At 34.5% G+C, this 14295-nt stretch overlaps 3 protein-coding genes across 3 annotated transcripts; all 3 read left to right on the top strand.

Moving 5' to 3' along the window:
- The first annotated feature begins 1349 nt into the window (after positions 1-1349).
- On the top strand, positions 1350-5231 carry LOC18036487 (mediator of RNA polymerase II transcription subunit 15a). Its single transcript, XM_006427428.2, has 5 exons — positions 1350-1496; positions 2616-2716; positions 3847-3958; positions 4651-4771; positions 4872-5231. Exons 1-5 carry the CDS (start codon positions 1392-1394, stop codon positions 4874-4876), a joined length of 444 nt encoding a protein of 147 aa, XP_006427491.1. The 5' UTR covers positions 1350-1391; the 3' UTR covers positions 4877-5231.
- Positions 5232-7927: 2696 nt separating this feature from the next.
- On the top strand, positions 7928-10810 carry LOC18036486 (probable disease resistance protein At5g63020). Its single transcript, XM_006427427.2, has 2 exons — positions 7928-10637; positions 10801-10810. Exon 1 carries the CDS (start codon positions 7928-7930, stop codon positions 10613-10615), a length of 2688 nt encoding a protein of 895 aa, XP_006427490.1. The 3' UTR covers positions 10616-10637; positions 10801-10810.
- A 1259-nt stretch (positions 10811-12069) lies between these two features.
- LOC18036964 (probable disease resistance protein At5g63020) lies at positions 12070-14021 on the top strand. The gene is made up of 2 exons (XM_024180197.1): positions 12070-13391; positions 13511-14021. The coding sequence occupies exons 1-2, from the start codon at positions 12392-12394 to the stop codon at positions 13516-13518; spliced, it is 1008 nt and encodes a 335-aa protein (XP_024035965.1). The 5' UTR covers positions 12070-12391; the 3' UTR covers positions 13519-14021.
- The last annotated feature ends 274 nt before the right edge of the window (positions 14022-14295 follow it).

Genomic DNA, 14295 nt, shown 5'->3' with positions numbered 1-14295 from the left:
TGTTTTGATTTGGTTGTTTTCTTAGAAATTTTATTGCAAGGAATGAAGGTTTTGCTTAGTGAATGTTGATTTTCTATTTAATATGAGTTCAAATGAGCTTTGAAAGTAATATTACATGGCTAACCAATTTTCCTTGAGGGATTTCAATGCTGGTTTGAATACAACATCTTGATCTTCCATACACGAGCATCTAAGAGTTGCCGAAGAGTTAAAAGCTCATGTCATCATTTTCCCAAATTGCTTCTTCCATACTCCATCTTATTTTGAAATTTTCCATTTCTCTCTCTAACAAAGTTGCGAAGACACAGAATTTAACACTTTGAATCTTTGTAAGACACAACTTCAACAGTCTCTAATTATATTTGAATTTCTTTTTTGACTTAATTATACAACTTTGATGTACTAACTAAACTTTCTTTAAGCTTTTGTCTGTTTTTTTAGATAAATTCCATATTTAGAATTTACTTGAAAAAAATTTAGTTTAGTCCAGTGTATAAAAGATTCCTAGCTTCGCCCCTGCACGTAATGTATATTTATATCTAATTAATTTTTTTTAAAAGTCAATATTATATTTTTTATGTCATTAAATAAAGTCTTGTTATTTTATCGAATTATATTCAACTTGAAAATAGTTTTAGCTTTTAGATATAAGTTATGTAAGTACAAGTTCAAAGTATATTAGTATTAAATTACTAATATTCAATCATTTATAATCTCATGTTGAAAAAAAAAATGTCATTCAATCATATGCATTTAACTAAATTCAAATATAATCTAAGTTCAGATACCTTAAAATTATTAGGGAAAAAAAAAGCCACAACTCTATACTGTTTATTGAGTAAACCAGATATTAACTCTATCATGAACAAACATTTATTTATATTGTTACCCCTTTTGGTTATTTAATTAAATAAGGGTTAAATAGTCATTTCTTGAATTGATAAACACTTCTCTTCACGGTCAATGGCAGTCAAGGACCTAAATATAACTAATTTGAACTAAGAAGGATTTATATGCCAAAATGAGTAAAGTTATTGTTTTGCCCTTTTTCATTGATATATATATATAGAGAGAGAGAGAGAGTGAATCTAGCTATTTTGAAGTTGTTTTAAAATAAAACACCAATCATAATTACATAATTAAAATTATAATATATATTTTATTATTTATTTATTTTATATACGGTTGTTCTCTATTTTAAAGTAATTTTAAGATTCCAATCGCCATATATATATATATATTTGAAGAGGCCATATATATAAATTTAGCTGAGAATAACAGCGATCACAATGTTAATAATCTTAAACTTAAAAATACACGTGGCAGTTATTCATTTGAAAGCAAACTAAAATTTATTTATTTGTATTCTCTAGCCACAAAGCTTGCTTTACATGTGCAAAAGCTTAAAGCTTGTTAAAGAATTGAATCAATTGATACCAATACTGCAATCAAACGCAGAGATGGGAATTTCAAGAGGAAATCCACTGTCAACCCAGGTGCTATTTTTGAGTGTGTGTTTATATATTGTTATTTAAATGATCTTATGATACCATGAATTTAAGTGCTTGATGAATTTTTTAGACCCAAGAGTTTGCCTTAGCATCAGATTTTTGTATGCAGATGCTTCCTTTTGTTTTTATCTGTTGTGATTACTATTTTTTGTTATGTAGGTATTCACCAACTTGATCAAAAATAGAAACTTTGCCATGAAACAAACAGAACCCATGTTGTGACTTTTTTTTTTTTTTGGAGTGTTTATTTGCTTTAATGAGAAGCCCATATGAGCTCATAGAGGAAGAAATTAGTGAGCCTTGTGGGGCTTATATACTATTGAGCGTTATTATGTATTACTTTGAAATTTTGTTGAGAAATATGATGAGCCATCTATAATTATTTCATGATATTCAGAAAGACAGTCATTAAACTGCATCTTTGTTATGACAATTGATTGGATTAAAACATTCTGCTTAAATGAAATTATGACATGATTGACTCCACAAAACGGTTATGTATTGTGGCTATTTTGGCTAACAGACTTGTGAGTTTTCAGGTTGTGTGTGTCATATATAAGGAATTATGATGGGTTAGACTTTTGATGTTGTTTTATGAACTTAATTTGGCTAATATGGTGAATATTTGGGAGTGTAATTCCATAGAAAATATTGATTTTCTCGACCAGAAATTACAAACCAAAAGTACTTGGATGCTGGTATGCATATGGGAGAATAGATCAAGCAATATGCTGATGTCAGCAACAGCCAGGAAATGGGTGCTGATTTTTAAAGAATCTTTCTACAGTAATGAAGCATTTAAATTATTTACTTTGTATGCTTGATAGCAACTATGAGGGAAAAAAAGAAAAGGAAGTTTGATTTTGCAGTAACAGTTGTGAATTAGCGAAAAGTTGGTGCAATTAACTTTTCTTCTTTGCCCTTCTCTCTCTGTTTTTGATGTGCTCTCGATGTAAAATTTCTATTGTGCTTCTGTATGATATTATGAATCTGATATTAATTTTTACCTGCTTAAGTTAAATGTTATTTTCGTTCTTTGCAGGTTTGTTTTAATATTACATTTAGTTTTGGTCTAATATATGCAATTTTTTTTCATTGGCTTAGAATGTGATGACTTCTCGACAGAAGGGGGTAGCTGGGCTGGACCCAAGTGACTGGAGAAATCAGTTATCTCAAGAATCCCGACGAAGAATTGTCAACAAAATGTACGTGTCTTTTTTTCTCCTCCCAGCCATAATTCATCTACTCGAGAACCTCTATATAGTTTTTGGGATATCTTTTATGGTTTTAGCTCGTATTAGTATTAAGTGGCAGTGATTTGAGTGGCAATACCATTTCCATAGAAGAATAGAATTTTTTACCGGGTATGGCTCCCATCAAAACTAGTTATTTGCTTCTCAGAATTTATTTTCCTATTTTCTTATTGTGGATATATTCTTGCGAATAAAAGCACAGGCATTGCTCACCAAATACAAAATTTGAGTGTGAAATCCTATCTGAGATATGGCTACATCCTAGAGTGACTATGTCATGCTGTATCAATCGACCAAATGATATGCATCGTTATTGTGCTTATATAGAACATTGATGCAAATAAAGAATTTGAAGAATGAAGCATTCCCTTATCAAACGTTCCTGCCCTTTCTTGATTCAGTTTCAAAACTATTAAATTCAGCTCACCATTATAGGTAAAATATATGCCCATTCTGTTTCTTGTGACATTTCAGCTCCTCGATTAGAAAATGTGTCGAGATCTAGCACTATTATTTCATTTTTTGAGATACGTTACTTTTCGCATTTTGTGTCATGTACTGGGTGCTATAGTGATACACATTTTGGGTCACTTATTGCAATTCCTTTTGTCTGATTCTGGCCTTGCTTGAATTGGTTCCCTTTAAAGCCTATTGCCCAGAAAATTGTACAATAGTTGGCACACAAAATTAGATATTTTGGTGTTGGCTGTCTGCATACCGAAATGAACGGAACTGTATCATTAATTATATTGGTCTTCCAGCTATCAGTTCATGGACTATAGCTGTCAAGGCTGAATGGCCCCTTGATTTCCAAAGAAGACTTGCTGAAATAATTGTCTGTTTCTACTCTTTCCTGCTCAAGAGTTAAATGTAACAAAGTTCCCTGATTCTTTCAGATAAGAAGGGTAATTGCCAGAGAGTACTGTGCTTCCTTTACATATAGATATTATGTACTTTGTATTTTCGTCAAATTATGATCTTGGCCTGAGAATTCAAATACTTCATATTGTATACTGATTGAGTGTTCTCTGAGAAACTGAACAATGTGCATAGTGACTCATTAACATAGTGTTTTTTAATAGAATGGATACATTGAAGAGACATCTTCCATTTTCTAGCCCAGAGGGATTAAATGAACTCAAGAACATGGCCGGGCGATTTGAAGAAAAGATATATACTTCTGCCACAAGTCAGGTAATTCCAGTTTGAGGCTTTTTTTGTTTGACTTGTATGTAAATACTCTTTTCTTATATATGTGCTTCAATGCAGGGCTGTTCCTATGTGTTTCTTTTCCTTTTAAAGATTCCTGATATTTATTTGTGTAAATCTATGTGTGAACCGTGCACATGGAAGCACAGACATGTATATGTGGTGCAAAGTAGCCATGTACTTGGGAAATTGGGAAAGAAAAGTCTCCAAAGAGGGAGAGTGGAAAAAAGAGGAGGGAAATGGGGTAAATAAGTATCAAATGATATTGGCTCTTGATGGTCATTAATTTGTGGTGACGATAAAGCGGATGATGCCGTTGTTGAAATTTTTTTTATTTTTTTTAAAAAAGGGAGAGAAGAATGAAGTTGGAAGAGGAAAAAGTTGCAAATCTTCTAACCTGTGAAACTGAAGAAAGAAAAAAAAAAGAAAGGAACTGAAATATATATATATATATTCATTTTTGTCGTTGCCATCATATAGTGGCTATTGTTGGAAAGAAGATTTTCACCTAATAGCCTCCAGCATTTTTATTATCTGTTCAAACCATATTTTATTATTTTAATTTATTTATATTCATTGCACGACAATTAGGTCATGTTTTCTGTTTTATATTCTTTGATCATTTTGGCAACATGGAGTACTATGATTAATCATTTTGTACTGGTCTCAAATTTCAGTCGGATTATCTGCGGAAAATATCTCTGAAGATGCTTTCAATGGAGTCCAGGTCTCAGAATGCGATGCCTAATCCTTTGCAATCCAACAATGCTAGCAGGAGCAACGAACCCCCTCATCCAGGTAGTGACGTGGAATTTAATGCAGCTTCACTTTCAATTTGTCTCTGAAACTGCTCCCTATAATCAATCCTAGCATTCTTATGTGTTCTTTACTTTTGCAGCTTGAATATTTCTTCCTCGACAGTCAAAGTCATAACAGTATGATTGGCTGGATTAGCTTACCTCCAGACCTCTCACAATAGTTATAAATAATTCCGACATTTGATATCATGATCTGGGGATTTCAGAGCTTAGAAAATATGATTTGTACCCATGTGTCTGATCATGAGAAGTTTGAAAATATACATCAAAAACTGTATGGATTGGAAAAATATAATCTTATTATGGTGTGTTTGAGAGTGCTCTTAAATCGTCATTTGATGAACGGATTTGGGATACATTATAATATGATGTCATTATTAATTAGGGTGTGTTTTTGGAAGTGCTTAATTATGAGTGTGTAACGTATATTTCTTTTATCACTTTTGAAAAGCATTCCTAAATATTTAAGTATTTCAATGTTTATTATATCTTAACTTCAAATATAATATAATAAAATAAAATAACATAACTGTTCTCCAATATGAGGCTCCGAACTAAGGGTCTATGTTAATAACATGACATATAATAATTTTCTTAAATTTTTCTTAAATTTTGTTACTAATTCAAATGTTTAACATAATGCGGCGGCTTGTTTGTAATTGCCATTCAAGTTACTACTCAAATGCCGAAATTTCTGAAGGTCCCTAACATTAATTTTTTATGAAGTCAACAATGAAGTTGAACTATGTGTTTCGTCGGCTGTTTCACGCTAACAGAGGAAGCATTTTATCTTCTACAAAGGGTTCAGTTTTCTTGCACTGTATGATATGAAGTCATATTGTCATATGTTGTTCTGAATTAATTTTTTTCTGCAAATCAGAAAGAAATGTTGTATTTAAGAAATGGAAAGTATAAGATCTTGGGAGTTTTACAGTATTGTTTTTGACAAACAGAGAAATTCAGTGAGGAAAAACTAAAAACTACGAGATAGGTGTTTTTTCAATTCGAGAAGCAGGAAAAATATTTGTTTTCTTCTAGCAGACTGATGAATTATTATGAAATTGCTGAGAAAATTACTACTATAACTTATGGCAATTGGCAATTAAAGGGGGGCTATTTTCGTTTATTATATATAGGGTGTCACAATCAAGATTAGCGAAAGTTTGTTTGCAAACCACTCTCTATGATGACAATTATTATTTGATATTATCATGTTACTACATTAGTCTAATGCCATTATTTGGCTAATTAAACATTCATGTCGGTTTTAAGATGATTTAACTAGCTATACTATTGTATTTTATTATGGCGCTCTAGCTAGCCGGTTACCAACTTTGGCTTTCAATGGGGTTTGATTAATTACTCTGCATATACTATGACGGCCAATGGTTAATGTAATATAAACACAATAAATTTTCTGAACCAATGTTTCTTTATTTTATGAATTTTATTTAAACGACGTGCCAATTCGGAAACAAAAAAAGGGTTGCTGCGTTGTTTCCCCTCAATTATCATGATCAACCTTGTTGGAAGCCTTGGTCAGAAAAGTAATATTATACGTTAATTGCTTTTAATATTTTAATCGTTAGTGGCACAAAAAAGCAAAAGTTGTTATATTTAATTACAAAAGGAACAACAAAAAGCAAGGTCACAATGACAACAAGAAGAATTCTTTTATTAAATTACAAGCTGAGGATAAATGTTAAATTAATTACAAATGTAAAAGGATGGCTTCACTGATAATAGGTCCTTAAGTAGGGATGGCAATGGGGAGGGGAGGGGAGGGGACCAATCTCCCCATACCCATCCCCGATGTTTTGCATATGTCTCCGTCCCCTCCCCGTCCCCGTCAAAATTGCTTGAGAGAATCCCCATCCCCTCCCCGAATAATAACAGGGGATCCCCGAGGGTCCCCGGTCCCCGAATAATTAATAGTCTAATACATTTTTTATTTTCGATTTTAAATTAATCATATTAAAATAAACTCATACCGCTATTGTAAGCTCGTAACCAACTTTGACAGCACATTAAGGCCTCCAATGTGCTTGGATGAAGTTTGTTATGGTATGAGCTCACAACTCTACCACTAGTGTTAAAAGCTGATTCAGAAGCAACTGTTGTAATTGGAATTGCCAAAATATCTCTAGCAATTCGAGCTAATGTAGGATACCTATTAGCATTTGTCTTCCACCAACTCAAAATATTAAAATCTTCCATCCGAGATATAACTTTCTCATCCAAATATGAATCTAATTCATCTGCAACAACTGTACAATCTCCATTGTTTACATAATCATTAAAACCTGTCATCCATTTGGTTGCTTTCTTATAAGAATCCCCTGTAGATCTAGTAGAAGAACTACTACCAGTATAATCAAAGCAATAAACAGTTGGTGAAAACTTCAATTAATACTCTTCAACTAATTCCCGGCAAAGGGTGACCACTTTCCCAACATACAACTATTTTGATATTTATTATTTTTAACAATATTTATAATTTTGTTATTTATTTATTAGTAATTTTAAAAATAAAAATAAAATTAAAAATTAAAATGGGGAAATGGGTAGGGGATGGGGATTCAGCCTCATCCCCGTCCCCTCCCCGAATAAAAAGTTGGGTAAAAAATTTTCCCCGTCCCCTCCCCGAAAAAAAAATTGGGTATAAAATTATCCCCGTACCCTCCCCGAATGGGGAAAATCCCCGAGGGTACCCATCCCCGTGGGGATTTTTGCCATCCCTATCCTTAAGTAACTTGATTGAGTTTATTCTTTATTTTAAGTCATAGAAAAGTTATTTTTATTAAAAAAATCTGTACCTCTCAATTCGAATAGAGACTTTTAATTTAAATTATAGTATAAATTTAAAAATATCTTCTATAATTAAGAGAATTATGGTACGAACTTAAAATAACATTCTATAGGTGAAGATCTTCCTCAAGATACCTCTCGGTCAAAAAAAAAAAAATTACAAAAGCAAAAGGCCAATTTATTGAATGCAAGTAAAGCAGTCGCGAATGGTACATGCCTAATCTTTCTAAATTTACAAAACACAAATTTTTTTCAATCCGCACCAGCTTCTGCTAAAATTATCTTGGTTTCTCGTAGTTGTTTTCTATTATCCAAAAAAAAAAAAAAAATGGGTAACATTTTGCAAATCTCAATCTCATGCGATGGCGCTATTTTCAATCGTTGCCTGGATTGCTTTCTTGGAAAAGCAGCATATATAAGAAACCTGCAAGAAAATGTCATAGCCTTGGAGACTGAATTGGTAAAACTAATCGAAGCAAAGAACGATGTGATGGCGAGAGTCGTCAACGCTGAAAGGCAACCAATGATGACAAGGCTGAACAAAGTTCAAGGCTGGCTTTCGAGGGTGGACGCTGTTAAAGCTGAAGCTGATGAATTGATAAGACATGGCTCTCAAGAAATTGAGAAACTATGTCTTGGAGGCTACTGTTCCAAGAACTGCCATTCAAGCTACAAGCTTGGCAAACAAGTGGCTAAAAAGCTAAGAGATGTCGGGACCTTAATGGCCGAAGGAGCCTTTGAAGTGGTAGCTGAGAGAGCTCCAGAATCAGTAGCGGATGAAAGGCCTATCGAGCCGACAGTAGTAGGCCTGCAATCACAACTCGAGCAAGTTTGGAGATGTCTTGAAGAAAAATCAGTCGGAATTGTTGGCCTATACGGCATGGGCGGTGTCGGTAAAACTACACTATTGACCCAGATCAACAACAAATTTCTTGAGAGTCCAACTAATTTTAATTATGTGATATGGGTCGTCGTGTCAAAAGACCTGCGACTTGAAAACCTTCAAGAAACTATCGGGGAGAAGATTGGTTTGTTGAACGGTGGATGGAAGAATAGAAGAATTGAACAGAAAGCTTTAGACATCTTCAGGATTTTGAAGGAGAAGAAGTTTGTGCTGTTGCTAGATGACTTATGGCAGCGGGTTGATTTAACAAAAGTGGGCGTCCCTCTTCCTGGCCCACAAAATAATGCATCCAAAGTGGTATTCACAACCCGTTCCGAAGAAGTTTGTGGTTTGATGGAAGCTCATAAGAAATTTAAAGTCGCGTGCTTATCAGATATCGATGCTTGGGAATTGTTTCGACAGAAAGTTGGAGAAGAAGCCCTACATAGTCATCCTGATATTGTTGAGCTAGCACATACAGTGGCTAAGGAGTGTGGTGGTTTGCCGCTGGCACTTATTACCACTGGCCGAGCTATGGCTTGCAAGAAGACACCAGAAGAATGGACTTATGCAATTGAGGTGTTAAGAACATCAAGTTCTCAATTTCCAGGTTTGGGAAATGAGGTTTACCCTCTTTTAAAATTCAGTTACGATAGTTTGCCCAGTGACACAATTAGATCATGTCTCTTATATTGTAGTTTATATCCAGAAGATTATTGCATTTCTAAAGAGAAGTTGATAGATTGTTGGATCGGCGAGGGATTTTTGACAGAGAGGGACAGGTTTGTAGAACAAAACCAAGGATACCATATTCTGGGTATTCTTCTTCACGCCTGTTTACTGGAAGAGGGAGGAGATGGGAAAGTAAAAATGCACGATGTGATTCGAGATATGGCACTGTGGATTGTATGCGACATTGAAAAGGAGAAAGAGAATTTTTTGGTTTATGCAGGTGTTGGATTGACAGAAGCGCCAGAGGTCAAAGGTTGGGAAAATGTGAGGAGAATTTCATTGATGGACAATCAAATTACGAATCTGTCTGAGGTTGCTACATGCCGTCATCTCCTTACTTTGTTTCTTAACCAAAATAAGCTACAGATGATCCACAATGACTTCTTCCGATTTATGCCCTCTCTCAAAGTTTTAAATTTGTCGCACGCCGAACTAACTGAACTCCCCGTAGGGATTTCAGATCTGGTTTCACTGCAACATCTTGATCTTTCGGAATCAGATATATCAGAGTTGCCAGGAGAGTTAAAGGCATTGGTAAATCTCAAGTGTTTGAATTTGGAATGGACAAGGAATTTAATTACAATTCCACGTCAACTAATATCTAATCTTTCAAGGTTACATGTCCTGAGAATGTTTGGTGCTAGTCATAATGCCTTTGATGGAGCATCCGAAGACAGCATTTTTTTTGGTGGGGGTGCACTCATAGTAGAGGAACTGCTTGGTTTGAAATATTTAGAAGTGATTAGCTTCACCTTGAGAAGTTCTCATGGTCTCCAAAGCGTTTTGAGCTCGCATAAGTTACGATGTTGTACTCGAGCACTCTTACTCCAATGCTTCAACGATTCGACATCGCTTGAAGTTTCAGCCTTGGCAGATCTGAAGCAACTTAACAGATTACGTATTGCAGAGTGTAAAAAGTTGGAGGAGTTAAAGATGGATTATACGGGGGAAGTTCAACAATTTGTTTTCCACAGTCTTAAGAAGGTTGAAATTGTCAATTCCTATAAGTTGAAGGACTTGACATTCCTTGTCTTCGCTCCAAACCTCGAGTCTATTGAAGTATTAGGTTGCGTTGCTATGGAAGAAATGGTAAGTGTGGGAAAATTTGCCGCAGTTCCAGAGGTAACGGCAAATCTAAACCCATTTGCAAAGCTTCAATATCTTGATTTAGTTGGTGCAATAAATTTGAAGAGCATTTACTGGATGCCCCTGTCCTTCCCACTTCTGAAATATTTGAGGGCAATGAATTGCCATAAGCTTAAAAAGCTTCCATTCGATTCCAATAGTGCAAGAGAGCGTAACATTGTTATTAGTGGATACACAAAATGGTGGGATCAGCTTGAATGGGTGGACGAAGCCACTCGAAATGCTTTTCTTCCCTGTTTCAAAACTTTGGACTGACATCACATTTGATTAATTTCTGGTGCGTGCTTTCTCTTACATTAGTTCTTCTCATTAATTTCCTTCATGCAGACATCTGCACCTAATAACTTACTCTACTTGCACAATATGTTCTTAATTTTTATTAGTTCCTCTTGTTAATCTCCTTCATTGTAATCTATGTAACTTGGTCTGATCGTTTGAAGGTACTCTCTCAGAGATCCGGATTCAGGTTTTATCGCCATCAAGTGCCGCTTCATCTCTCTCTTATTGCAAGACTCTTTGGAGACGCTCCAATAAAAAATGTGCTCAGTGCCATTCTTTTTTATTTTGTCTCTTTTATGTTTGCTCAGCGGATGTGTTCGTTGCATTCCATTTGGTTTTCTACCTTTTTCTTTTTTTAATCTGTTTTAATGCTTGTATTCCTCTTTGTACCGTACAAAATGTACAAGGAGAAAGGCTCATCACTTCCCTTCTTTTGTTTGTTTATTTTGGTCTATAAAACTCTAATTTAACCCAAGGTTTGATTTTGATCTTTTTTAAAATCAAACCATTAGATCTAATGTTCAACGCTACGATGTATCTAATTACTTGGTTATTAATCTTGCTAGTATGGGTTCAAAATTAAAAACATAAAGTTGATAAAGTTACACAACGTTGGGAAAAGGATCACAAATACTCTTCAGGCTCACAATGAATTTCTCTAGTATTAGTCAATGAAATCAATAGATCGGTTAAAAATCATTTATACTCTAGGTTTTATCAACAAGCAGCGATAACAATATATGTCATAAGAGACACTGGAAGTTAAAAAATTAATTATTGATTAATTAATTAAAAACCTCTCAGCCGTTTTTGTAGCCTAATTATTGATTTTTATTTTATTTTATTTTTTTGCAACAATACATGGATAACAAAACCGGCAGCAAGGGATGTCATTTCTATAGCTCTCTTGTTTTTACAAAAATGTAAGAGGGGTCAAATATTACTATTAAAAGATTCAATTCCCTCCAATTACTTATTAAGATAAAATTTTCAACTATTTATTTATACTAAATTCTCCTATTTTAAAAACAAACTTTTTAGAGTACTCTCATTGTTGATCAAAGTTTGTGAATATCCATTACATTAATATTAGTAAATTTGTAGTGTGAAATTTTTTTAAGAAAACACACACACACACAAGTACTAAGAAGGTCGGTTAATTTCGTTTTATTAATTACACGCCACAACCAAGATTAGCAAGACTTGATTAAATATCAGTGTCTGTGATAATAATTATTTGACATTATTATGTGACTACGTTAATCTAATGCGAGTATTTGCCTAATTAAACATTCAAGCTGGTTTTCAACTGAATTGCAAGACATTTAATTATCTATTATAGATGTATAAACTACAGAAGTACATATATTATGGTGCAGTTGGTTACCCAACATTGACTTTCAATGGGGTTTGATGACTCTCTCTCTCTCTCTCTCTCTCTCTCTCTCTATATATATATATATAGAAACAATTATTACCTCCCACTTATCTTTCCCTTATATGTCGAAATCTCATACGAAAAATGGGTAACAGTTTCGGCATCCAATTCACTCGTGATGCAATTGTACTGTCAACAAAGCAGCATACGGATGCAAGCTTGAACAGAATCTTGTTGATTTGCAGACTAAATTGAAAAAGTTAATTGAAGCAAAGAATTATGTGATGATAAGGGTTGTAATTGCTCTATGACTGCAAATGAGACCCTTGTAATTCATAGTGTGGGGTTCAAGGGTGGAAGCAATAGATGATGTGATGAATAGGGTTGAAATTGCTGAAAGGCAACAAATGAGCCGCCTGAATCAAGTGCAAGGGTGGGTTTCAAGGGTGGAAGCTGTTAAAGCTGAGGCTGATCAACTGATAAGAGTTGGCTCTCAAGAAATTCAGAGATTATGTCTTGGGAGCTACTGTTCCAAGAACTGCAGGTCAAGCTACGACTTAGGAAAAAAGGTGACTAAAAAGCTGCAACTTGTGGAGACTTTAATGGGCGAAGGAATTTTTGAGGTGGTGGCTGAGAAAGTACCAGAACCTGCTGCAACTGAGAGACCTACTGAGCCAACAGTAATAGGCTTGCAATCACAACTTGAGCAAGTTTGGAGATGTCTTGTAGAAGAACCAGCTGGAATTGTCGGCCTATACCGCATGGGCGGTGTCGGTAAAACTACACTATTGACCCATATCAACAACAAATTTCTTGAGAGTACAACTAATTTTAATTATGTGATATGGGTCGTCGTGTCAAAAGACTTGCGACATGAAAACATTCAAGACACTATCGGGGAGAAGATTGGTTTGTTGAATGATACATGGAAGAATAGAAGAATTGAACAGAAAGCTTTAGACATCTTCAGGATTTTGAAGGAGAAGAAGTTTGTGCTGTTGCTAGATGACTTATGGCAGCGGGTTGATTTAACAAAAGTGGGCGTCCCTCTTCCTGGCCCACAAAATAATGCACCCAAAGTGGTATTCACAACCCGTTCCGAAGAAGTTTGTGGTTTGATGGAAGCTCATAAGAAATTTAAAGTCGCGTGCTTATCAGATATCGATGCTTGGGAATTGTTTCGACAGAAAGTTGGGGAAGAAGCCCTACATAGCCATCCTGATATTGTTGAGCTAGCACATACAGTGGCTAAGGAGTGTGGTGGTTTGCCGCTGGCACTTATTACCACTGGCCGAGCTATGGCTTGCAAGAAGACACCTGAAGAATGGACTTATGCAATTGAGGTGTTAAGAACATCAAGTTCTCAATTTCCAGGTTTGGGAAATGAGGTTTATTGATAAGCATAATTTATATACATATTTTACCCTTAATTATTTAATTGTTAGTTATTTTTATTTGTTATTTTTAATTAATTGTATTGTTTTATTGAATAGGGAATTAATTAGAGATTATGGACAAAAAGAGCATAAAGAAGTTCAATTTGTGGGCATTAAAGCTTAATTAACTTGGAAACAATTATGCCATGTTAATTCAAGCCAAGGAAACCGACTTCCACAAATTCATTTACCCATGCACATGCGGACAAAGAAGATAAAGGGGTGGAAAGCAATAGAAAGGACCCGCACTTGACTTTCGTGAGTGGAAAAGGAATGAAAATTCTTTTTGGAGTACACGTGATAGAAGCCAAGACAAGTTAAAAGCTTTGCCAGCACATGAAGGATTAAAGGAAGTTTAATTGGGCTTTGCAAGAGTGGGCTGATTTTAGCTTGTGTGAGCAATTCACTAGCTATCATTATTTGACAAGGATTCGGCTAGGGATTAAAAATATAAAAGCCAAACTTTGGCTTTAGAGTAGGGGAGAGCCGCCAGAGGAGGAAAAACGCGAGACAGAGAAGAAAATCTGCAGTAGTTCGACTTCCATGGCTGGATTTATTTTTTTTGTTGTTCTTAATTTAAGTATGTCTAGCTAATTTTCTTATACTGAAGTTAAAGATGAAACCCTATTCAATGAAATAATTATCTTTTTATTTATTTAATTTTCATATATGTTCTTTAATAATTATGGTTTTTATTTCACATGATTAATTTGATGTTATTAAAATCTTTTCATCAATTCTGTCATGCATTATTGATTGTTAGGATTAATATTCGATTAAACCTATACTTGGATTTACAAAGTTTACACATGATTATCTTTGATTTTATGTCTTTCATTAAA

This window comes from Citrus clementina, unplaced genomic scaffold (assembly GCF_000493195.1).
Source record: "Citrus clementina cultivar Clemenules unplaced genomic scaffold, Citrus_clementina_v1.0 scaffold_7, whole genome shotgun sequence".
In the NCBI taxonomy this organism is placed as follows: Eukaryota; Viridiplantae; Streptophyta; class Magnoliopsida; order Sapindales; family Rutaceae; genus Citrus; species Citrus x clementina.
Note: the sequence above shows the minus strand (reverse complement) of the source record. Positions and strands in the feature narration are given on the sequence as shown.